The 27,494-nt window shown below is 37.4% G+C and overlaps 1 protein-coding gene across 7 annotated transcripts in view; it reads left to right on the plus strand.

The window, feature by feature from the left end:
• The window catches only part of PCLO (piccolo presynaptic cytomatrix protein), a 367,054-nt gene extending 343,415 nt beyond the window's left edge, over positions 1-23,639 (plus strand). For all 7 annotated transcript variants that reach the window (XM_074573366.1, XM_074573367.1, XM_074573371.1 and 4 more), the window contains 3 exons: positions 16,797-16,931; positions 17,553-17,698; positions 21,254-23,639. In XM_074573366.1, coding sequence (XP_074429467.1) covers positions 16,797-16,931; positions 17,553-17,698; positions 21,254-21,394 — 422 coding nt within the window. In that variant the 3' untranslated portion in view covers positions 21,395-23,639. The remainder of the gene's footprint in view (positions 1-16,796; positions 16,932-17,552; positions 17,699-21,253) is intronic.
• Positions 23,640-27,494: the final 3,855 nt, after the last annotated feature.

The raw sequence follows: 27,494 nt of genomic DNA on the forward strand, positions 1-27,494 counted from the left end.
TGCTGCAATTGCATACAGATAACATATTATTTTCTTGCCCTACCCTAGATATGCTGGCAAGACCTGGCATATCTCATCATAGACTTTGTAAATAAGGAGTTATTTTTTAAAAAATTTCTTTTTTAAATAACAGAAAAGAAACAAAAAAGATTTCCTTTGCCTTTTCCATGTCTGAGCAGTAGGATGATGGTTTTATGGGTAAGGCGTTGAGGAAGACTCAGCAACAGTGTTTGTAGTTTCCAGTTGCACCAGTTTTGTCTTTGACAGTAGAGGAGTTAATTCTGCCATTACCGGTGCCTGTTTTCAAAGCGTAACAAACAGCTTTCAGAATCAGAAAGTACACTGCTCAGCAGGGTAGCAGACTTGCCTTACGTGTCTTGAAGCATTCTTGATAAAAAAGTGCTCCTCTGCTGAAGCTTATATGTCACATAAAGACAGGAAAAATTCAGCATGGAGCTTGAAAGCTCCTTATTATGTTGTCTCTTTGTGCTTCTGTGAGATAGGCCAGAAAAATAACAAAGAGTACCAATATATATTTAGTTGCAATTACTGCCTGTAGCTGTAGTGGCCTGACCCTTCTGGTTGGAAGACCTACTTATAATTACTTATAATTTCGTGCAAATAATGAATGTAAACATACAATACAGACCACTTGAAACCAAAGGTGCACAAAGATCACTATATGCTCTCAAACGTGACTCAGAATTAGAACAGAAAACAGGCTTATGTGATGATTTTTGCTGCCGGGTTGGGTAACGTTAGGCAGGTTTTTTTATAGTCTTTAAGCCTCAGTACCTTGTAAACTGAAAATAGTGATACTATCCTTTTTAATTTTTGTCTTTTGCTAACTGACTAATAGTAATAGTATTACTATTACTAAGGGCAGCAAACCAAAATTTTACAAGAAACTGTTTGTGCAGGCAGTTGAAACTATGTATCACAAAGGGCCTGAGACAGACTTTTTTATTGTTTTGATGGAAATCATGACTGTTAGCTGACAGCATGATGGGCACCTCAGGCTTAACTGTATTTAATGTAGAGGGCTGTATCTGTCGTTCAGCTGAACGATTTTGCATTAATTTTATTTCAAAATTTGAAATTGAGTGCCTCGTGCAGGATCATTGGATGTCTTGCAAGCCATTTCAGGATGAAGTTTGCAGTATCCCACATCAGTATGATGTCTGAGGCAAGGATTTAAATGCCTGCACTCTTTTCTGTAGCCAAACTATATCGGGAAGGAGGAATTAAAATGATAAAAGAAGTTAAAACTAGAATTGACTTATGTTGTATACATGTCCTCAAATTTCAGATCTGAAGATAGTAAAATGTATATATTCGACTGGTAAATAAAGCCTCTCCCTCTTTGGAAGAGGTAACAATACAGACACCTTGCGGATTCAGCACTGAGAGGAACATGACTATTACAGCAGTCACAGACTCGCCGCTCAGCAGCAGATCCCCAAAGTTTTGCTTGTGAAACCCCATGTGAGGGGACACTTCTGTACATGTGGTCATAAGGGGATAAAATTGTGTGGAAATAACTTCAGCACAAGACAGAACATGGTCTTCAGGTTCTTCAGCCTTGCAGCTCTGCCTTTCACAATGATAATAGATTTGCAGAAATAATTACCGCTACCACCACAGCCAATGAACCCATTAAAATGGTCAGAGTAGTAGAGTCTTTGAGTATGAATATGTAGTATTTTCCAAATCAGATGGGCAGCTTGATAGTGCTCTTAGGGGAGCAAATGAAAGTCAATTGTACATGATGAATCCAGATGTTGTACTTTGAATTTAACAAAGATGAATTCAGATCCAATTATATTCTTTCCTACTGAAAAAGTTGTCTCATAGACTTTTAGGAGAACTTAATTTCCTTCCAGAGGCAGATCATAATCTGAAATGATTTTTAGTAACTTTGACTGTTACTGAGCTAATCTATATCTATACCTCAATATTCGAATATTTAAATAGTATTTCTACTTTTATTTTTATGCTTATGTTCTCAGTGATTAATTACTTTTGTTGGAAACTCAGTGAACAGCTGTTCAAGTCACTAAATAACATCAAACACTAATAAGTACTACTAGCTAGTCCAGATCATAAGAATTTTTCTGTCTTCAATCATTTAATATTCATCATACGCATTAAGCAGTCAAACTTATTTCTAAGATTTTCTACATCTGTTAATGTTTTTTCTGACCTAGTTAGTTCAGAAAAATTAAGAGACTTGTATTCTGTAAGAAATTATACATAGACTATTTTTCCTCATGAATACAGAAACAATTGGTTGTGCATCAGGTTGGTCACAAATAACATTGCAAGCTGATTCTAGACACAGGAGTCTCATGTGATACTTTACTGTTCTTCACAAGGTTTTATCTAGTGATGCTGAGCGTGTCAGCTGACATGGTAACTAACTGTGGCCTGGCATTAGCTCAGCAAGTCATTCTTCATGAACACTACCCAAAAGGCCAGTGTAGTTTCATATCTTTGAGCTAATTCCAAGCAGATATTCAGTACACATATCAGGTCTCTTTAGGACCTCTAAAAAGGCAGAGCTGTAGAGTTTTTAAATATTCTTTATGTCATTCAAGACTCTTTTTGTGGTGACTGTTCGGGGCAAGGCATCTTTCTTCAATTCCTGTAAACCTGAACTGTGCATCAGATTTTTTTTCGGTGTTCTCTTTTACAGTATAGGTCACTTCCTGAGTAAGTTCCAAATCCAGGAGAATGTATGTTCTGCTCTCCTAAAATTTGTCTTAATTTTTATTTGAAAAAAACCTATTTTACTTTCTGTTCTAAATGGATTGAAACTGTAAAGAGAACCTGTGTAATTCCTGCAGGTAGGGGAATCATATTCATGGATGATGATCACAAGCACAATGTTTGCTATACTTTATTACAAATTAATGAGTATTACAAAATAATGAGTATACAACAGTAATAATATTTTTCCAGGTCCCGGGTATTTTAAATTTCAAAACCCACCAGACAAGTTTTAAACCATGTTATGCAAAGAGTCTATGTTGCATTTTCAGTTTGTGAGGACTTGCAAAACCCTACTTTCAATTCCCATATGCACAGCTTTAATTTTTAAAGATAAATTACCAGCAAGACTTCAACAGCTGTCTTCAAAAGAGCGATACTAAATCTCAGAGATTCTTGATAAAATCATGAGCATTGGCCTCAGTGCACAAAGTCTGTGAGGTATTAACTCTCAAATCAGTCTACTGTACTGTGGCAGGAGATGGAAAAAAAACCCCTCATTTCTGTTTAAAGACAGTTTCCAGAAAGTAAATCTACAGGAGCTGTCAGAGCACTGTCTCACTATGAAATACTCCTTTGTATTCATTATTGAAAAGGTTCAGTTAATTATACAAGTGCTATTGCATATATACTGCCGAGCAGCAGAAAAAGATTTTTAATTAGTTACAAAAGGGTTAGGATTTTTATATCTACAAATAGACCGTATTTGCTTCAATGACTTCAGAAAATATAGAGGGAGTTCCTAAGCCAGCCAGCCAGACCTATTTAAATACAAATATGTGTGTGTTTTCTGAATCACCTTTTCTAGGGCATAAAGTTTTGAGAAACTTTTCACCAGAAAAGTTTGCCAGTTGCAGGTGGAATTGCTGTCAAATCTAGGCGAAGGCCAACAGATCACAGCCGTGAGACCCCTTACTTGGGCCAGACTCTCATCTCCCAGGACAGGAGATTGAGTATCTCTGTTCTGTGTGATGCCAGGGAGAGGTCTCAACATCTGAGATGTGAAATTTCCAGGAATCAGTCTCTGACTTTTTTTCTCACTCTTAAAAGTTCTGAATAAATGTTTTAGGTCATCATATTGGAAAATTTCCAGTCCTGCACTATAAATTGTTTTTCCCCTTGCATCTCTGATACCAACCTATCACATTCTCCCACTACTGAACATTAGTCCCTTATCTTTTTCTAAAATCCCTAATTCCCAGATCTCCCTTTCTTTGTAAGAGGACTTCCACCATCTTCCCGATTCCCTATGAAAGTTCAGAAACTCAGAAACATTTTTGGCATTTTCACCCCCATAAAAGACTGAGACCTCTTCTGTAGAGTCATTTAGTCCACTTGGAACATAATGTCATAATTCTGAGCTTCACCTTTGTTTTTAAAGTGATATATAATTCCATTTACTTAACAGATTTCTTCACAGTTCATGAACACTGTAAATAGGAGCACATTTTCCCTTTCTCTTTTTCTTTCCATCACTTCAGTCTTCATCACAAAGCTCTATGAGTGCATTTACATAAGTGCAGTACTGTCCCTGTACTTTTTCTTCTGTTCTAGGTTTTTATATGATATTTTTTATTCAAATGTATCTCTGTGGACTTTAACCGCGCACATCAGTTCAACAGTGCAATAGGATATGTCTATTATAGCAGTTTGAGGGAATCAGCATTGCATGAAATGAAGAATAATGGCACTGCTGAATGCTGAATGAGAGGGAAAATGTGAAGTATGTATTGCAATGAAAAGCAGATACTTTAGACTATAAAGATTTCTAATGGAAGGTTGAAATCTTAAAAAAAAATAATAAAATATGTGTTTAACAGAAGACTCTGGGCAGAACCTGAAAGATAAATTGATATTTCTCCAAGCTGGTAACAACTTTAGGAAACATCTCCACATTACTGTAAGCAATGCTTCCAGGCATCAATCCTGCAGGGACTGTAGAACTCTGAATTCTGCATAACACTGTGGAATACTCTGCATAACATTTCTGTCCATCCCTCCTGAGCAAAATTAAGATTAACACATTTTTCCAGTTTTGACTGAGCTGATTCCATGTTTATCCTGATTAATGGAAAGGATCATCCCTCATTGCTCTGTTGGAGAGAGTATGCAGGTAGTTGAATCCCAATAATAATTACAAGTATTCATTTTTGTGCTAAAATTTCCTAGGTTCTCTACAGCCAGCCACAAAACAGTTTGGTGGTCCTGGAAGACAGATTTGGCTTTCTTTGGTATATTAGACACAATGAGCTTAGTTAGAATTATCACAGCTCTTACTATCACAGTGAATAGGCAATTTCTCATATTCTTAGTAGTCTTATTAACAACAATTATTTCAGTAATCATTCTTATTTAATGATAGAGAAATAGCATCTTAACAGTGGGCTGCTACCACTGTACCAGGTAATGTAAGTACGCAAAAGAAAATCTATTAATATAATAGCATTACCTGTTTTCCACATGAACAGTCAGTGCAGAAGCATCTGCTCTGGTACCCAAGCTGTGCAGCACACACGACTGTGCTCACCAGTGTGTAGTCCCAGGGATATATGAGCAAGACTTTAAGCATATTTCACTGAAGAGCCTCAGAGCTGCAGTATAAATCTGAGGGGGAATCTGGAAATCATGGTGTGAGGAATCAAAAGGCAGGTTCTTACCAAAAATTTTCATCTTCAGTTACCATGATAGTGTGCCTACTAGGTTTATAACACAAAAGAGTGCTAACATATTGCGTTAGCTTGAGTATGTGTATGGATATATTTGTGTATACAAATGCCATCTTCCACCTCCTTCTCAAAAAAAGCTTTACAGAATTACATATGCCACCATGTGTTAAGTAATTTTTTATGGGCTATAAATGACTTGGGCAAGCTGTGAAATGAAACAGCTTGTTCCACTGCACTAACAGTGCAGGCTCAGTGCTTATTGTCTGCGCAGTAAACGTGCAATGAGCCACTCTCCAAACTAACTGGAATGAAAACATGTCATATGCAGTTCTTACACCAATTCCTATTCACTGTGTGTACTTCCCTGTGGTAGGATGGCTTTATGGCAAAGGGAAAGTAACAAAATATTTTATTATTTGCAGAGCTAAGTCAAAAAAAAATAATCAGTATTTTTTTCAGCTTGGTTACCACTTTTAAAATCTTTAGCATGCCTATTAAAACTAAGCCTATATTAGATATGTAGGTAACATCCACTCCTGAAGTCAGCATTTTATCCTTGAGCTGGTTTTCTATGTATCTTTCTAATGATCTAAAGTCTTTAAAGGCTTGCATCTAATTTTATCTATCTACCTTTGAGGCTTGATTGTTTTCTTTCATCAGACTATGTCCAAAATACTAAAGGGAATGAAAAATCTCTACCTAAGCAGCTATCTGCCAAAGCAAACGGGGAAGTTCCTAGGTGTCCCTGTAACACAACCTGTTCTTCCGTTTACATTTAAATGCCATATGAGTGGTTTTCCTTACGTCTGACCTATAAATTTGGCAGAAATTGTATCAATAAGCTTTGTTTTCACACCACACTGCTCCCTGAGTGGTCCACAGGTTTCCTAACAGAACTATTACTTTCCAGAAATGCAATCTTCAAGCACTTTGGATTCATTGGCTCGCATATTTCTTAGGAAATATGTTGTTCTTACAATATTTTTAAAGCACTCTGTATATTTGAATTTAGGTTGGGGGATGTTTTGTTTACACCCCAAGTACAAAATATCCCGTTCAAAGGATTATTTTCTCTTTGGATTCACAAAAGTAGATAAACACAAAACTTACTCAGCAATCTAGTTTTTCCCCTTCTGATACGGTGCTACCTACTATTTCTGAATTATATTTATAATTATTTGTTTCCCTTTATTATATCTTTGGGCAAATTTTCTATTATCTCTTGCTACTATCCATGGGTATCATTTCACTCGTCTTAAAGTGCTCGTATTATTTCCATTATACTTTCATGATATTGTAATATAAGCCAAATGGACTTTAATCCATTTCCTGTGGTTTCTAGTAGTTCAAGCCAGAATGTCTCATTTCATGACTTCAAGCAGACAAAAAGAATAAATGAATCTGTTGTGATATTCACATCTTCATACATATATTCAGAGTGAGAAGGTGTAAACTTTTTCATTATTTTGGCACAGAAAGTGAAGGTTGGCTCAGAAGGGATTTTGTCATTTCATATTGTCAAACCTCAAAAATTTGCATATCAAAACTAAAAAAAGATAAAAAATGTATTTGCCATGGGAGAGGGAAAGTAGCTTAAAATCTGTCATCATTTAAATGAGAACCTAAGCAAAATCTAGCAAAATCCTCCCTGGTTTTGTATAGGTATAACATTCTGTGTTCTTGTACTGACATGGAAAAAGAGCTTGCAGACTCACTTGTCCTACTTTAGCAGAACATTTATGCTATATTACACAAAGATTATCACAGTATTGTGCAAAATACTTTACTGAACTATGGTTATGTCAAATACAGACTTTTGAGGGCAGTTTGCAAATTTCTTCTCCCTTTAGCAGCATATTTTCTCCTTGGTAAAGCTGCAACAGAATAGGCTTAAAATAATCAAGGCTCAGGTTGCTCTGTATGTATGACACTAAATACTTTTCTTCTTTTCCCCGTACGAACTTTTGTCCATCCAAAAACCAAGGCAAAGTGTGCCTTTCATCATCAAAATTTCAGACGTGCTCTGGGAAGCTGTCTTTTATGCAGCTGAATCTGCAGCGTCTGGTATGTCTCCTTATGTAAGATGCTAAAATTGTGAAAAGACGACTGTGAATGTATATTTAGGCTCAGGCAGTGATTTATGGTGAGGATGAAAGGGAGCAAAGGTGGCTGAAGAGAGTTTTGCCTTCTGAGACATGGGGCTGTATAGTTCCCCTTTTCAGATGAGGCTGCACCCAGCTTTGAAGTTCAATTAAAATAGCAAGAATAATTTCAACCATGACTTTAGCTTTCTCTCTTTGAAGTGATGGAAAACGATAGAGCTGTAGATTTACATTTTGATACTTTTAGCCTCATTTCACTGTTTAAAAATCAGGTTTCTGAATCAAAGCCACCAACTATCTCTGAAGCTCACCTCAACTATCACTGAAAAAAAGGCAGGCACTTCCAGGAGGCAGTTATCCATTCTATGATATAAATTTAAGGAGATGCTATCCCTATTGACTACAGGGTCTAGGGAGACACCTAAAATTCCTTATGATGAACCCTGTCATTAATTTATTATTCTAAACCAAAGCTAAATTATGGCAAATTCTGGTATTTGAATGAATGTGTAGAGGATGTTGATAGAATAATCAACTTTTCCTTCCATAGAAGTATAAATAAATATAAATAACTATGAATAAGAGATATGTAGTGGGGTGTACTATGAATTAGTTCTGTAACTCCCTTGACTTCCCTCACCCCATTTTTATATTGCCTCTACCTACCACCTGTCAAATACAGGGATTCTGTGTTCATCTTCATCATTAAAAGCAGTCTTTGTATTCATCTCTGATCACCTGCATTGGTTGAATGTGATATTTACAGTTCTCATGATTTTCCCTCCATTTATTCCAAATGCCTCTGTGGTACAGGAGCCAGTCTCACTCAAATATTGAAAAAATCTTTCTGGAGAAACCTCTCATCCCCTATACTGTCTGTTAGGTCTCTGACATGGGCAGCTTCTAACACTGGTGAAACTTTCTTCTCTAATTCATCTCTTCTAATCTTATTGCCTCATTAACCTCTTCCTACTGCCTCATTAACCTTTTCCTACAACATTTTAGAATGCCACTTAACAGAAATAAAGCCAGTTGAAACTGGATTGGTACAAGTCTATGACTTTTATTTTTCATATTTGAGCATGTGTGAAGTATCAGTGTTATTTTCCCACAAATCACGTTACTTCAGGCCAAGAGCTTTTACATATGGCATCAGTCCACAGTCAGCTTTATTTTTTGTCTTTTTCTCTTAAAAGAAACAAATCAAATCTCTGAAAGAGGTGCACACATACAGAGAGTGACCAATAAATGGAACAAGGCTTATATTTTTTCTGGGAAATATATCACGCATCAAAATCTCAACAGGCAAAAGGCTTTCTATGATTTCAAAATGTACTTTGCACAACAGGTTTTTTTAACCTGAAAATAAGTGCTGAAAACTATTTTCCTTCAAATATTCTTTGCTTAATCCTACCAAGAATTCTGGGCATACAGGCTAAATTTCTGCACTAGTATATTCAAAATTTTGTGGGCAATGAGCATGCTAGCTCTAAAATTCATAACATATAACTGTCAACTTGTTCTTATGCCTGAGCCTTAGAGCCAGCCACTCTCACTGCCCACAAAATTGTAAATTGTGTTTGCTGTGTTTAAGGTTGCTTAATTCTGCTCCTCTCCCTCATTACATGATTGCATGCACATCACATCAGAGGAGACAGGGAGATATTAATGAAAGACCTTAATCTTCTTTGCTCATCTCATAATATACAGTCTGTTCACAGCCGTTTGCATCTTCAGGGTAAGGAGAAGGAAGGGAAAAGAGAGAGCAGTTCCCTCGGTTTATGCCTGCTCCCACCGCAGAGCATCCCTGCATCCCAGTGCGAACCCATTTGTCAGCAGTTGAACTGATCGCATTTGCCATCTCAGAGGAGCAGGGCTGCCTGCACACAGTATCCCTCCCTACTTTAGGTAAAAGAGGGAATAAATTGCAATAACACCTGAGCCCTTCATGTATAACACCTAGCCTTCACGTAGGCAGATTAGAGAAGACTCTGAACACATACCAGGGACCCTCAGCAGCTGCAGCTCCTCTTCAGAGCAGGGGAAAAGAGAGGCAGCCTTACTCTGAGCTCCAGTTTGTCCCATGTCCTGCCGACAGCACCATGCAGGGCAGACTGGGCATCCAGTTGCAAGAGGAGCAACAAATTTCAGAACCTGCATGTATTCAAGCTCATCTGTGGAGCTGGGGAGAATATTTATTGAGACAGTCTTATGCCAGTAAACCCAACATCTATTTAAAGCACTGTGAGACAAGAGGAGGTAGTAGTTAAGACCATATTAGCTGTCCGATTTTTCTTACAGTAGGGAAGACAAAGATAAAACCAGCCTACAGCGAAAATTGTGGCAGTTTTCAGAGAGAAAGAAATATGCACGAGAAAGGTGAAAGTCAAAAAGAAGGTCATGAAAAAATCTCAAAAAGACAGAGAAGATTGGAACCTGTAAACTTTGGGAGGCATTGTTTATAAAGCTCATCCATCATTATTTTCAACAGCTTTGCCAGTAACTCGTGTCCCAGCAAGAGGATGAAAGGCATTATGAATACAAACAACTGGTACTGCAAGTAACTGATGTGACGTTAAAAATACCAAATGAACAAACAAACAAACAAAAAATAAAACAAAGAGAAAGGGGTTTGATGAAAAAAATATTGGAAAGTTTTGGCTGTTATTTTGAATTCTTACTATATTTAATTTTCAAATTATATTAAATACCCTTTTGTTTTACCTTCAGTTGGAGTTGTTTAATACTGAAATGTAAATAATAAATGGCTAGTATTTGCAGTAATACTGAATTATTTATTGCAATAAGATGGTGTTATCTTGTTTTCCTGAAGTACAACTGTCTGCTGCAGGATGGGCTTCTGGTTCTTAAAATAGTGATAAAGGAATCCAGCAGAAATACGTTTTGTGCTACAACAGCACTCTGTTAGACAGAAAATTGTGTCTGTACCAACTTCATGGGTTATGGTGGAGGCATACATAACAGTGGCATAGGTCCTTGTCAGCCTTTTTAAATCTTTGTGTTTTCTCATGGGATTAGGGATTTATATTTATATTTATATTTACATGATGAAAGTCTCTCCCTTCACAGTATACCCAATCCCAGTTACTAAATCCAAACAACTCCTAGTTAGAGAAGTAGATGTTATTATCTTCACATCTGAGATTAGGCACAGAGATGAAGTCTAAAATCACAGACAGCTACGAAGGGATGGGGATCTTGGGACAGAACCTATGTTTTTGAGTTCTCTTAAATCATGTCCTATATTTTAAAGCTGTAAATTTTCCTTTTTTTTGAATCAAGTTCTCAAGAACCCACCTTGGATTCCTTAGATTTTATGACATGCTGCTACATATTCTAACTTTCTAAATATTACAAAAATACCCTAATACAGCTGAATCCAAGATTTTGTTGATTTAAGAAATACAGCTCACAAGGAGCATTTGACTTGCTCAGGACTAGAAGACATGATGTCTCATTACACAATGTTAAACATAACTATAGCTATACTAAGTCCAGGTCAAACGGTAGTAAAATACGTCAAAGAAATGCCTGTATTCTGTCAATAAACACGGTACAGACCTCTCAGAGGTTCATTAATTTAATCTCTCATGGTATCAAAACAGATAAAGACGTAAGGAAATTAAATTAGTTCTAACAAAATAAATCTTTATTTCTGATCGTATGCTTATGATGATCATTACTTATCTCTTTGTCTTAGACTGAAAGATTATGGAAATTCTGAAGCTTGCTACTTATTCTTTCAGAATTATAAATGTAACAGATTCATAAGAAAAAATACTTTATGTTATACTCAAAAAATTCTTTCTGAGACAAGCTGAGAGACAGATATCTTTTACTTCAGTTTGCTTGTGGCACTCATGCAAAATACAAGTACCGAATACCAGAAGCCACTAGTGCAAAAATCTGTGGAGATTTCTTGTTCCCAAACTTTCCTCAAGAGAACATTTACAGAGTTGCTTCCTGTAGTCTTATAACTGCCATTCGCACTGTCACATAATTTCTCTCCTTGGTTGACTCCCTGATCTGGATTCTTTAATTTCCATACTGAATGATTTTAGTTTTCTGGGAATTCTTTTAGGACAGATAGATTTGCTCTTTCTGAGACAAAACTTAGGTTCTGGAGACAGTCTGCTTATCTGCCAACAGTATGGAGGACACGTTTGTTCCTCTGTGCTCTTTACTGACTGTCAGCGCTAGCATAGCTGGCCCTGCACCTCCAATGTTTTCCCTTGCCATCCCCCAGGGCGGCATCATGCTGTCTCTAAACCACCATCATCATGCTACAATAAGACAACTCTAATTTTCTCAGGCTTTTTGCACCAAAATATCCCCCAAAAAATTAACTTTTCGGTTCCTGCCACGAGGCAACAAGATGGGGGTTAGAAGACACAGGGCTGATGGCAAAGCAGTGTGGATGTGTCTGGTTGTCTTTAAAGGGGGCTTGTCTGCAGCAGTAGAGCACGCTGCTCTTCTGCAGCAATATTGGGAAACCTGGGATTGCTCTCTGGGATGTGTGCTTTCAGAAAAGTGGAAGTAACACCAGACAAATAAACCCTGAAAAAACTATGCATTCTTCTTAAAAAGCAGCCATTTCTCTGAGCACACATAAAAGGAAAAATAGGAGGAGCAATCCTGCTAAAGCAAACCATGGCTCTATGTTCCTTCCTCTTCTACATACATGGTGGATAAGGCAGCTAGTCCTATAGATTGTAGCCAAAAAAATATAGGGAAGTAAAGCTGGTTTTTTTTGTTGTTGTTTTTTGTTTGGTTAGATTTTTTTGTTTATTTATTTTGTCCTGCTTATTTTTTCCGGCACCTCAGTTCTTTGATTGAGTAGTAAGAGGATGATTTGGTCTATAAGAAATTAAGAAAAAAAAAAACAAAACCACAACAAAAACCCCACCATCACAACCCAAAATTAACATGGCTGTGCTCCGTGGGCCAGCCTCACTGGAAGCTGCTCAGAAGGACATTTCTGTGATTTAAAATCCTTGACCATAAAGTATATGACTCTTAAAACTCCAAAAGAGCATTTCCTACCTATTTTGGAAACAATAATTCTGTTATAAACTTCATTTGGAAGGGAAAATACTGGGAAATGATTGTCAATATATATTTTTTCCCCCCTATTTTATTTCTAATTCCACTGTTCTAATACCCCCAATCTTCTGGAACAGAAGGAGGCCATACTAGCTTGTACACAACCATGCAACAAAATGTCAGTTTATGCATTTTCTTAATTCTATTTTCTGGCCATCTGGCATCTATTCAACAAATTACTCTAGTAGATGCTCAACGGTTAGCAGCATTTAGGCATCTCATACTTAAATTTCCAAATTTAACGTACTCACACTTGGTCCATCTATGTGAGTAGACTTAGTCAATCTCAAAAGGCAATTCAAGATAAATGTGTAAATTAGCTCTGAAATTTCCATTTAGACAATTGATCAGAATGAAATTCCTACCATTGTTAAGTGAGATTTACCTGCTCATTTAAATGCATTGCTGAATTAGCCTTGATAACACAGACTAATGGGAGACAACTATTTACTGCTGTCTTGGGTAATTTTGTTTGACAGCACACATCTGATCAAAAAGGAATGGGAGCACAATCCATAGTTATCAGTCCCTGGAAATTAACAACAACAGTGCAGATGACACATCCTGTGATTTACAGAAGCAAACATTTAAGACTAATAGCAGAACTAATTAACCTTTCACAGCGCAGAGTGTGGCAGTTCTACAAGAGCAACAGCTTATGTTGCCATCACCGCAGCAAATATAAACCCCTTGACTTCTCAAATACCTTGCAGCAATTTAGCTAATTAACCATCACCTTTTAATTGTTAATGGATTTTCAAAAAATCTGGTCCCCCCAAAAGGTAGTGTATTGTCATGTAAAAAGCACTAATGTATTTGAACATAGCTATATATTTTTAAGAATTGATTAGCTACTGTTAATGTGTTCCTAAAGTGCATGTGATGCTGCTGTGCATGCCTGTGGTCCTCTTGTGGTACATCAGCAAGTTTGCATTTGATATATACGTAGTAGGTAAAATATCACACAAATTGATCTTAAATATTTCTTATCCCTTTCAATGTTTTGCTTTGTCATATGTTTGTAGAAAGCAATTTTATCTTTTTCCAGTCCTTTTTTCCTAGGCTAAATTAGGAAGTAATGTTTTTAGTACTTTACTATATGGTTCTTTGCCACACGTGGGATAAAGCTTTCTTGAGGTAAATGGTACTATTCAAAGTACAAATTATTTCCTAATGTCTTAGAAAGCCATGTTAGTACTTTCCTAGAAAGATATGCAACATCTCTTTCACTGTATTTACTTTTTCAGAGTTGCATTGTAGCATTTGTTTATCATCATTCCGTGACTAACAAAATATCCACAATCAGTTCCATTTACACACCACTTGGGATTGATGTTTTCTAAACTTACAGAAGAACGTAAAAGGTTGTGACTGCGCATTGTATTTTAAGCTTTTCCTACCAATGCAATCCTCAAGGTCGTTCAATCCCATGACACCGTGAATAACTTTACTTCTGACATATCAGTCAAAGAGCATTCACGTCCACCTCAGCTCACTGTGAACTCTCTCAACATCTCGCAAGCAGTTCATTATTAACACTTCCCCTCATCAGTGTATATCTTTTTCTAAATGTATTTCCATTTACAAAATCCAGTCCACAAACCATTGTACATTTGAGCTATTCTTACAGATCTGCCAAAGAAAGATGTAGTGAACATATACAAGAAAGAGGGAAAAAAGTCAAACAATGGAAGAAATAGGAATCTCTTCTGGGTCTTCAAAATTCTGTTAGGTTTTGAAGTGGTGATTTATTTTAGTGTAATGTTTCATAAGGCTAGTGTTGAGGCTTTTTCACTGCATGCTGTGGGAGAAATGAAAATTAGTATGGAAGCACAAGAGAGCTATCATGCTTTGTGTGCTTGCAGCTGGAGATCGTTGTTTTCCCCATGAGACTTAAATTGTGAAGCAGGATTGCTTGTCATAAAGAGTATCTGGGGATACAGAATAATCCACGGAAAATTTCCAGATGTTGAGAAGTGGTGCTGGAATGTTGAAACTCATTCTAATTTACTGGAAGCATTTCACCCTTTTTCTAGCTCACAGTGTCACAGGTAGCATCCAACCTACCTGTTCTCATTTTAGGTTGAATGCACATCTAATTAAAAAAGAAGGTACTAAGGCAATCAAGAAAGAGGAGGTCCTAACAACTGTTTCAAAACCTTAAAGGGCAGAGAGGAAATGAAGTAAAGTAAATAGTTTTATTTAAATATTTTCCAGAAAAGGCTGTGGTTAACTTAAGATTGCCTGGAACTAACGATAGGTGCTGCAATGTCCATGTTGGGCTTTTATCATGGCCAAGCATTGGAGTCAGTGCAAGAACCAGTATTGATCAAAAAGCCAGTTTTATGCGACACCTTTCAGGTATATCATGTTTTCATTGGTGCTTTTGGTAGTTTATCCACAGAGAAGAAGAGGCATTAAAATTTTTCCTTGTATCTGTTTCCAGTCATTCAAAATCCACAGTTTAGCCAAGCTAAACCCACTAGGTGCTCAACACTTTCCAGAAAAATGTCATTATAACCATAGTTTAAAGCTTGTTGACACATGATGGAACAGATTAATGAATAACAACAGGGACGTTGTTGGCCTTTCCTTCTTTGATCCCAACTGTCAAAGATCTTTTCTGCTGCCATCACAAGATGAGGGCTCCATCCTCTTTGCACAAACATATTACAGAAAGCAAGATGCTATTATTGCATGTTCAAACCTATAGGAAGAGGTTTCTGATGATTAACCATGGTAAAAGAATCACTTGCCTCCTTACAGGTCCTCTCCCACCCTACCAACTATGGGTGAAATGCTGACCCAGTAGAATTTGCAAATTTGTTAATGACTGTAACTAAGTAAGATTCCAGCTTCAGTTTGTGAGGAAGGTTAAGGGACTGGGTTGTAACTGTGATTATTTGTTATTAAATTTTTATTCATAATTCCCAAAAGTATTTTAAGTAGGAAAAAAAATAGAATCTATGATTGTGACACCACAGTTGGCATTTTAGTGGGGTTTATTCAAATTTGGTTATACATTTGTGATACATATAAGTAATCCCTAATGCCACTTTCTAACTTTCTACTTTTTAAGAGAGGAGATTCTACAGTTGTATCATAATTGTTTACTTTCTGCAGAATTGCTTTGCTCCTCACATCTTGGCACTAACTTCTAGAATTTCCTGGTAATGTGCTAAAGCTCCAGCCTGTTGGCACCAGAAACTAGGTAATAAAGACTCACAGAGGATTAATGTTTTGGATTTTTTTTTTACTAATGTATAAAGAGAAGAGGAAGGTGAAAATATATTTTACAGTAGCAGGACAACAGATACAGAAGCACAACCCCTGTTACGACATGATGCTGTTATAGACAGATGTGAACTTAGGGCATAGGCTCTGCTTACACTACGACACTCGTTTAGAAGGTGTAGCCCTGTTCTACTCTGCTGGTTTCAGTAGAGCCTTGTGGGAGGACAGGCAAGGGAAAGGTGAAACAGCTTTGCCTACATTTAATTCTGTGCCTTCTCTCCATCCCTGGACTGATTTGGAGAGATATCCATACAGTGTAGGAATAACGGGCCTGTATTTCTGCCCACATAAGAAGGGAAATCACCTTTACTTTTAAAGGTCACAGTGAGTACTTCCCTTTAAATCATGTGAATGATATTGCTCCATATACACAAAAAGGTGTAATGAAATGCTAATTTCACCAAAGTCTTAATTCATTGCCTTTCAGAATCTTACTTTTTAACACTCTATTGAATGTTCTTCTTTTCTTTTTTCTTTCTTTTTTTTTTTTTTTTAGAATGAGATAACTTCATAATCTTGTAGTAAAGGTTTCTGAAAAAGTGAATTCTAGTGACCATTACATGACTTGCAATGATTCCTCGTGAAATTTGTGTTCTTGGGAGCAAAGCTCCTCTGAAGCAAATACATTCTGAAGCATATAATCTAGTTACACAAGCGTACTACATGTATCTACTATTTGTTCTTTCCAGCAATCCTTATAAGTTGTCCTGAAAAAAAGAAAGAGATCAAAAAAATCCCAAACTAAAAGAATCATACTTGAAAACTCTACTTTTTTCCAAGTCAGAAAGATACATTCAGTTTCTTTTTACATTAATGAGGGTTGCTTTTTCTGCTTTTCCAGGTAAAACACAGGTTATGGGTGAAATCAAGATTGCATTAAAGAAGGAAATGAAGACAGATGGAGAACAGCTGATAGTAGAAATCCTTCAGTGCAGAAATATCACATACAAATTTAAATCTCCAGATCATCTACCAGGTATCACACAGAAACCAGCTTTATGATACTTTGAAAACATTGAGTAGGATGCATCTGAAGTCATTTAACATCACCACAAAAATGGGAAAGAAAACTGCTTCTTGATCAGAATGACATATTCTATAGGACTCTTTGTGAAGTGCTTTTTTTCTCCTATGAGCAACTTTAACGAAAGTAAAAATATTTTGTAGAAGCAAATTAACTCTCAGAAGTTAATCCTCCTCTTAATTTACTTTTGATTATTAAAAATTAATCCTTTTTTAACTCCAAAAGAAATGATAACTCCCTAGGTTATTAAAGAACAATGATATCTAGTGAAAAATTTTATTTTGGTGAAAAAGCTTTTTAAAAATTAAAAATTCACATTAATAATAATATTTTGATACATAGATAAAGACATCAAGGTATTTGTTCCTTTATTGACAGCATTGTAAACACAAAGTAATTCCCTTGGATTTAGTGGGGTGGTTTAATTTCTACACCGTATGAATGAGAACAGAATATGCCCCTATAAAGTACCATGCTCTGTTTCTTCACAACACTTCCCCTCTGTTGAAATCATTAGCAAGAATGATTATTTAAAAGCTTCTGTATTTAACTCGTTGAACTGTTCTTCCCCAGACCTGTATGTGAAGCTGTACGTTGTCAATATCTCTACCCAAAAGAGAGTAATTAAGAAGAAAACCAGGGTATGCAGGCACGACCGAGAGCCTTCGTTCAATGAAACATTTAGATTTAGCTTGAGTCCTGCTGGGCATTCTCTTCAGGTAATTCTGCATTTTATTAAAACCTAATTTTGGATGTTGTCCATGCTGTGCTATGGGCATTTGAGATCAATCTTCTACCCCAGTTGTTTGCTGAAAAGAGAAAATTACAAAGGAAATAACACAACTACATAATAATGGAAATATCGGGCTGGAGGAGACTTTAAAAGATGATTTAATCCATCACCCCACAGTGAGGAAGGGCCTGAAGTTTTTAGGCTCGATCTGTTCTTAAAATCCCCTAGAGAAGGAAGTTATGCTTGCCTTCCAAAATTACTTCTCTATATATTTAGAAAGCTTAGTATAATATCTAACTTAAATATGCCATATTTTTAAATTAACTTATCCTTAAGTATCCCCACAAAGCTCAGAGGAAAACTGATCTGCTTTCTTTCTGTAAAAAAATTTGTATACTGAAAAGTTGTTATCGTATCTCTCTTCTCTATTCTTCCAGGCTAAGTAGACCAAATTTCTTTCATATGTCCTGCTACCTAAATGCCTATTCATTTTATCATTCTCTCAATTTCTTTAAAAGTCATAATCTCAGGCATTGCAGAATCACCGATTATGCCAAGTCAATTATTCTCTGTGTTCATTTGTAAAGGACATGACAGTATTTTCAGTCTGTGGCACATCAGATAATGTAGGGAACTGATTCAGGAATGGTCCCTCTCCTGTATTTTAGTTGCTTAGACAGATTGGGTCATTTGGTCAGATATGCTTTTTTAGACAGGTAGGATTCACTTTACCTGCTTTCATTTATTTTCACATGAGTAGATAATTAATATAAGCGAGAGGAGAGGAGAGGAGAGGAGAGGAGAGGAGAGGAGAGGAGAGGAGAGGAGAGGAGAAGGAAATGGTAAGGTAGAATCATCTGGTTAAGAGCATTGGGAATAAGAAAAAAAAAATCAAGAATTAGAAACTAAGACTAGCTGATTCAGAATAACAAGGCTGGAATTTAAAGCCTGGAGCAGGGAAGAAACAAGGCTGAGAGAGACAGACAGGCTAGAAAAGACAGATACTAGGGATCCAGCTGGGAGAATTGGAGAGGAGGCTCAAGGACAGAAGTGGTGGAAAATTTCTGTTGGAAATTTTTTCTGTCCCAAAACTGTTGATGTGTCAGAACGAAAACATTCTGCTGAAAACATTTTGACAGGTTTCAGACAGGCACTTGCCTCAGCCCCTGGCAGCTTGCTTGCTTGCTTCCCTGATTTCCCTGTTCCTTGGCAACCCACCTGGGACCCTTCTGGAAAGCAATAAGCTCCTGGCTCCTTTGCCTTGTTCCCTAGCTGGGTCCTGTCTGACTGGCTTGCTGCAATTAGAAATACATAATGTCCTATGTGAGAATAATCAGAAAAACCCAGAAGAAGGTTTTTCACAGATGTTATGGTTTGGCTTGCCATCTTCTGGGCTGTGCATTTCTTTAGCAAATACTGAACCAAGTGACCTGGAAGCCACTGGTAGTGGAAGCAGGCTGCCTATTTTCCTCAAGGATGAGCTGTCTGATGAGTGAAGTAAAGCGGGGCTCCCTAATAGCTCAGTGCTTAAGGATCATTTGGTCTTCCTTCCTCAAAACGGTTGACCAATGGACATAGAATCATAGAACCATAGGGTTGGAAGGGACCTCTGGAGATCCTCTAGTCCAACCCCCCGGCCAGAGCATGTTCACCTAGAGCAGGTTGCACAGGAACGCGTCCAGGTGGGTTTTGAATGTCTCCAGAGAAGGAGACTCCACCACCTCCCTGGGCAGCCTGTGCCAGGGCTCTGCCACCCCCAAAGTAAAGAAGTTCCTCCTCATGTTTAGGTGGAACTTCATATGTTCGAGTTTGTGCCCATTACCTCTTGTCCTGTCCCTGGGCACCACTGAAAAGAGCCTGGCCCCATCCTCCTGACACCCACCCTTTAAGTATTTATAAATGTTGATAAGTATTTATAAATGTTGATAAGATCCCCCCTCAGCTGTCTTTTTTCCAGACTAAAAAGACCCAAGTCCCTCAGCCTTTCTTCATAAAAGAGGTGTTTGAGTCCCCTAATTATCTTGGTAGCCCTTTTCTGTACCCTCTCCAGCAGTTCCCTGTCCTTCTTGAACAAGGGAGCCCAGAACTGGACACAAGTAGGTGTCTAAGCTGCCCGCGTACATACCTTACTTGCCAATTGATATCAAAATTGGCCAGGGAACTAAGCAGCTCATCCAGGAAAATGATTGCAAATTTCTTCCCCCTCCTTTTCTTTTTTTATTTTAAATTTAATTTCTTAAATTATTGCAAATTTTGCATTTTTACTTTGTTTCCCAAATCAGAATGGAAAATTTTCAAAAATGTTTAAGTTCTTGATTACTGGAAAATCTAGTTTTGCAGTTCTGTTACGTGTCTACTGCTGTATTATCTCTTCCAGCATCTCGGTGGAGCAGAAAATCCTTGAGTCCTGCCATTCTTCTGTTAGAGTAGATCTGTGAAACCAAGCAACGAAATGTCCTATTTTCTCTCCTGCTGGTTCACATAGAGGGTGACAGCCTCCTACTGTTACCAGTTACATCCTTTCCTCATTGCCACAGGCCTGCTCGGTGACTGTGAATGTTATAAACCTGCTGCTAATCCTATCACGGAACTGTAATTTTTCATGAATTCTTTTTCTTTTTGAAAAGCCTTGGAAGTAGTTAAAAAAAAAAGACAAAAGGGGAAAAAAAGCATTGATCTTGTTTATTCAGTTACTCAATAATTAAGAAATGCTAGAATTTATCTGGCTGTGTAACTATGACTCATCCCCTGAAGTATATACATTACCAACTGTATTTCTCCCAGAAACACATAGAATGAACCTATAGATCCACAGAATGAATCAAATCCTTCAGAGAAGGCTATTGCTTGCACGGCATGAACCTGCTTAGCTGTAAAACGTGTTTCTGTATGATATATCAGGGAGAGTTTTGAACCCCCAGCCTGCAGAGCTCACGTAAGTGCCAGGGCTGTTCCCTGCCCTTCCCACCCTCGGTGGTGGGGCAAGCAAGAGCTGTTAAGACCAGATGCAATACTGCAGCTCTCAGCAGAGACATAACAGGAGTGAGATTTCAGACCAACTCTACATTTTAGCTTAGATGACTGCTTGCTGAGGTTAGAAATCAGAACTCTGGACTTTCTCACACATTAATCTGCCCTGAGTTATAGCCTATTGAGGGGCACCCTTTGACTTCCATGCACTTAAAAAGGGCTGGTACTTTGCCTGCATGAAGCTTTAGCCTGTAACTTAAAATTTGACCCTGTGTTTGTCTTTGGTAATCTGCAGGTGAAAAAATTGCTTACTAAAGTTCAAGATTGTCATCTTCTAGTTGCTACGTCCCATGACAATAAAACAGAAGAGGGGGGAGATTCAGTTTTCACAGGGCTTTCTTTCTATTAGGAAGATGACTTTATATAGAGGGTAATGGTCACCGTTCCTTTTCTCTTCTGTGTGTACCAAATCAGAGCTCAACATTTATGAACCTTTCGTGCTTGTTAGCAAATGTGGTATGTTAATATGCACACTGATAATTCTTTATTATTATTATTATTATTTTCCCAGATTCTGCTTGTCTCCAATGGAGGGAAGTTTATGAAAAAGACACTGATTGGGGAAGCTTATATCTGGCTTGACAAAGTGGATCTAAGGAAAAGAATAGTAAACTGGCACAAACTGTTGGTCAGCTCCACACAAACACACTGAGCAGAGCTGTCTGCTTCGGGCACAAAACCTGCAGAGTCTGCTAAAAACAGCATCACTCCAAGACTGTAGTTTGATATCATTGTGTTTAGCTAGTCTTTCAGAATACAAAGTAGAAAAGAGCAGTCTCTGGGCTACATAGCACACTTAAATGAGGGCTAGTACACTTGTTTTGCTGCAAAAGACAGCAAAGTGAAAGAAAACCTGGGCCCGGAAGTTAAAGTGAGGGTGTTTGAAACGAAGACTGACACGAGGGCTCCGTGTTGTTGGACTCTTTGTGAAGAGAGTAACTGTGAAGGAAATAACGAAGGCTGGAAGGCAGGTGTTAATGCAGAGTTCGGCTGCAGCTGGAGGTAGTCTGATGGAAAGAGCAGTCTGGTTTTCTGTGCAACCAGGAGGAGATCATTTTATGCAAAAGCACCTAGGGGGACTGACTTTCCAAATCTCACTTATCAGAAGTGCAAAACTTGTTCCTCTGCACCTTAGGATCTCTGATAATTTGCTGTAGTGAGATTTTGCCACTTGACACAAACTGCAAGGCGTTTGCAAGAGTGGTAATGTTATTTTACATTACTTTTTTCCTTCTTTCTTTTTCCTTCAGAAACTATTCTGTGAAGAATCAGATCTGATTGTTTCATTTGTTTCTGTGTGTTGACAATGGATATAAACCACTGTCCTAGAATGTAATGGATAAAACTATACTAATGGTCTATAATTTGGGATGTGGTTTTTAAGGGAAAGGGCAGGATGTAAACTGCACTACATCAGGAAGAAAAAATGCTGTTTCGATGTCAGTGACACTGTACTTCACCCTTCCCTTTGAATCAGCAGTTTTAAAAAAAGTTTGAAGAAACTTAGACACTGGGACTAACACAGTTATTTCATCTAGTCCTTCCATTTTTCAGCAACCGGTCTTATTCTGAAACTGTACAGAGACGATATATTGTGGGCTATATTGTGGGCACTTCTGAGCAGTCGACCCACCGTGCTAACACCAACCCACTCGGTGCAGGGCTCTGTACCAACACCGCTGACGCACTTGAAATAGAAGGGGAGGGGATAGCAGGGCAGTTACTGCCTGGATGCTGTTGCGTTAGAGAAAATTAAGAATAACCTCTTGCTGTCTCAGGTGAATGAATATAATCCACTCAACAGCGTGGCTTCTCAGTTAGGAAAGTAAATAGCAAGGTAACATTTAAGACTGTGTCAGCACTTCCACGCTTAAAGTCCCACTTTCAGGGGCTTGAAACCGAGCAGTTAGCTCACTTTAGGAAGAAATTACTGCCTGGGATGGTTTAGGCTGGTTGTTGCATTTTCCCTTGTACCGTTTTTGAAGAAGGGAGCGCTTTTTCTCCCATTCCTAAAAGTATAGCAGTTTCTTTAAAAAGCAAGAATCAATATGGTACTAACTCACTCCCCTGTTATTCAGAAGTCGTTCAATATTTCACAGCTTCATTAAAAAGTAGTTTCCCTCAGAATATTACCTCATGACCCTTGCATATTTGAACAGAAAATGACCAAACTTCTGCACTTCAGACATTTATTTTTCTTGCCCAATAAGGACTTTTCACAAATTAGTTAATGAATGTCTTCTTATGTTTTCTGAATATACGTAGTGCACTTCATAGAATCATAGAACTTCCACAGGTTGTGCAAGTCCAACTGAAAATATTCTGGGAAAAAAAAAGGAAAAATAAGGCTCAGCTTACTTAGAAGCTGGACTGACCATGAAAAAGGTACACCATTTGATCTGGTGACACTTCCCACATACAGTTTTTGATTTATCTTTGTCAACTTAAAATAACAGCGTGGAAAAGGAGTATAAGAAGAAACACACAAAAGATATTAATGACATAAACACCAAGGAAACTCCTGTTAAGCTGTTGATAACCTGCTGGTAGCCTGCTTAACTTGCAAGCAGAGCAATCTTACCAAAATCTTATTAGCTATCTTAAAAACACAACATCACTGGCAGTGGAGGTAGGATGTGTGCTTTAATGTTGAATTTTATGCTTTCACCAGTATATGTATGCCCTACCTCTCACATATTTTAAAAAACAGTCCTCTGGAGTTATTGTAAACATCCTATATGTTTTGATGTTGTGTATGTTTTTATAAGAAGATAAATACTTCAAAGAAAAAATCCCCAATCGAACCAAAAAGTCCTGTGTGGATATATTTGACATGTGTGTTGCTCTTTTGGTGGGTTATTTTGCATTCCTGGTGGGTATAGTGTGTTCTTCCTTTGAAAAAAGACCAAAAAAAAAAAAAAAAAGAAAAAAAAAAGATCCAGTTTCAATTACTGTGTGAAGTACAAGCCATGAGGTGTGCAATTTTGTGCAAACTGCTGGTAATTTTGTTCTTGCTAAGATATATTACAAAGACAGCAAGTCACGCTGGTAGTTGCTATGGAGATTTCCAGCAGGAACGAGCACTATCTGGCTGCCTTACTGGGAAGCCTGTAATCATCACTCTTAATTGAGAAAGTGGACAGGTGTGCTTCGCTCTCACACACATACAAATGCGGCCAATATTTTTATAAAATCGTTGTGCTGGGTGGTGTAGCTACCGCTGCATGGAACAGCTGCCTTTGCGGGGTAGTCAGTTGTTGGCAACTGGTTTAATTCAAGCATCTTTGATTCTCTGAACAACACACAAATCGCTTCTGCACGTTGAAATGGCAGTTTCGGACTCCCATCATGAAATGCAAAGAGCAGAGTTTGTCAGGAACGCGGCCCTGCCTTGGCCAGCTGCAGCAAGGACAGGGCTCCTTTGTGTCACCCAGGATGGGCTAGTGACAGACCTGGGCCCACGCGCTCTCTCTTTTCCAAGGCAGCATCATTCAGAGGTCAGAGGATGCTTCCAAAGTGTGCCAAGTTCCTTATTTTGACCAAATTTCTAGGTTGTACTGGAATCACTCTATGCAACACAGATTCATGGTTGAATGCATTTTTTTTTCTTTTTTTTTTTTTCTTGTTTTATGAATGAAGCCAGGAAAAACTCTCTTGTGACAACGTTTTTTAAAAAATAATCAAACAAGGACTATTAGTATTTTTTTACTTTTTTGTATATATATCAGTATATTTTTTTCAATTTTTCCTCATTATTTTTTTGTTTCTTTTATCTGGCCAAAAGTGCTTAGATGTGGCATCAGCTTTTATCATTTCTGAGTGATTGATTATTAATGAGTTCACACATTTCTACCATTGCTTTGAAGACGCATATTGCAGGGAGGCAGTAGCAGAGGCATTTTAACATTTTTTGTTCATAAATGTGCTGAGTCAACAGAGATTGAAGCTGCTTCTTTGTTCAAGGCCTTGTGTAGTGGAAACAAGCTGAAAATGAGCAAAAGCACAGTGTGTGTGTTTACAAATGACAGGGATTTCTAATGTTATCATTATTATTGTTGTTACGCATACAATGAGCAGCAAACAGCCACTTTGTTTTCCAGGTTGAAACTAGACATGAGAGTTTCTATGATGAATGTTGAGCTAGTTCTTTACCATTACACTTTAAAGGGATAGTATCCAGGGGTAATGAGTGCTGCTTCTTTATTATTACCCATGTTTTTACATTACATGAATCCTGTCTGAAAGAAACAAAAACCCAATCCAAACCAGTTGAAGTCATTAACGACAAATCTCTTGACTTAAACTGGCTTTAAATCAAGACCTAGGAAATATTTGAGTTATTTTTCTGGATGCTGAGTGTTCGCATGGTTAGGCTGTGGGATATGGTAGCTGGTAACCAGCTGATATTGATTCTTAGTTTGAGGATCATGATGAAGAAAAAGAAGACATCTATTATATTGTAAGCTAGTGTGTGCCCAATAGAGATTATTTAATTAGGATTTAGTTTCATGAAGATATCATAAAGATGTTAATAGTATTTTTTTAAATTATTATTTGAATCATAACTGACACTATTTTTAAGTACTTTATTTTCATTGCTACAATACTGAATGTCCCAGATTCCATTATTTGAGTATATATCCAGATATGTACATACCTATGTGAATAACAGAGAAAATTTGCATTTGTGTGAGTGTAACTTATAAAGGTAATGACACAGAGAGGAAATTTAGTGTAAGTATCCACCTACATTATATTTAAACCCTAGTCCTACATGCCTTGTGAATTTTCAGTACACCTGGCACGTGGGATCAGTTGCTCTTTATGAATACATGTTGCCTTTAGAAGGAAAACAGAAGGAAAAAGTGAAACCGGATACTCTCTCTTTAAATCATAAGAAGCATTTTAATGTTTTCTATATGTTCCGTTTTATTATTTTGAAAAGATTAATAAGCAAATATATGAGCTCAAAAGTTATAGTATATATAGATATCCATAACTCAAAATAGATGATTTGAGCGAAAGCAGTTTTCTTAATTTGTTACCCTGTAAATAAGTATACATTTTTGTAAAACAGACTGAGTTTAAATTATTAACTCCATCTGACATCCAAGCATGTGAATGTGTTCTTATTTGATTGTATCTTATAGATGTTCAGTGACGTGCTCAGGTGCTCAACAATGGCTGACTAGCGTGTGTGCTGTCATGCTACAGACAACGTGTACAGCATACCCAATGTTTAAAAAAATCCAAAAACACCAAAAAAAATCACAAAAAAAACCACAAAAAAAAGATTAGTCCTTGGAGAAATGTAATGTTTCCACAGTGAATGTTGCATGCATAGATGGTGGTTTGTTGATATTCATTTTGGTTTGAATTTCTTTTAATTTTCATTTTGCTTCCAGATTCATCAAGAAAAAAAATACAGACTTGTTCTAAAAGTTGTAAAAACTGAAACAAAAGCAGTATGAGAATTGTATAAAAATGCTTGTAAATCTGTCTCAGTTTTCATTTTATGTATAAACCCATGTCATGGTTTTGTGATTGTATACAGGATGTATCTTGAGAACTTATGCAAATTGTGCTGTATAAAGGCTGTTATCCCAGTCTGACAAATAAATATTTAAAATATCTGGTTTGGTTTCTTTTCCCTAACTAGCATGAAAATGTATTTTGCTGGTTTGAATTTCCCATTTGTTGACCACAGTGTTTTTATTGTAATACTGTGTGCATTGCCTGTATTCGTCGGTCCTATGTCAGCATTAGCTCGCCTCCCAGGGTATCACTAATGTCCCATGTTTCCTTTTGAAATAAGGAATGGTTAGTTCATCAAAACCTTTCTTCAAACAAGTCAGAACCAAAATCCACATGCAGCTTGTTGATATCTTCACACAGATTAATCTCTGACATCCTGTATAGACAACAAACAAATATGCATATGTCAGCAGTTTAGGAAAGTACAGAGTTTTGTCTCCTCACTGCAAAGGAACGACATTCCTGATGAAGGCAGAATAAGAAAGCATCTGATAAACCCTGAAGGGGTTTTCTAGTTCTTTCCTCCAGTAGAAAGGTTTCCAGGAAAAATGTCTTTTCGCCCTTACTATAATCAAGAAATAAGTTTCTCTTAGAAATCATTTTTATATTACTGAATTTTAGCTGACTTGGAGAACATCCATGAGGTTTTCCCATAGAGCTTGCATTTCTGAGCCATGTCTACACCTGTATTTATTATATTTCTGTAGATTCCCTCTTTGATACAAATAACAAAAAATTTGTACTCCCCAAGTAAGATAAATTGGTGCTTGAATCTGGCACCTGGAGCACATAGCCTGGGATGTTTTCTCTCGGTTTACGTCCTTTTCTCAAAAAAAAAAACAAAACACAGTGAGAAACAGACAACACCTTTGAGGACGCCTCAAGAAAAGAGGTACCTTTTTTACCATAGCCTAGTTGCTACAGCAGTGACAGAGGCTAATTTCTACTCAATGTTGAAAAGGAGCCAAACTCCAGTCTTCCCAGTACCGGCCTTAATCACAAAGATGCACGTTCAGGGTGCCTCTCCTTGAGGAAATAGTCACCGCTACAGCCAGCACTTCATCTCACAATCAGCCCCACTTTTCAGCATCTTCTTTACTTTGATGCAGAAGCTCTGGCCCAGCACGATGGCCCTCTGGAAATGGTTAGAAAATATTTCTGAAGTTTTAAGAGCTTCACGGGACAGAAAGCTGACTGGAATCAGCTGCTGTGGAAGC

The sequence above is a fragment of the Larus michahellis genome, chromosome 1 (assembly GCF_964199755.1).
Source record: "Larus michahellis chromosome 1, bLarMic1.1, whole genome shotgun sequence".
NCBI lineage: Eukaryota > Metazoa > Chordata > Aves > Charadriiformes > Laridae > Larus > Larus michahellis.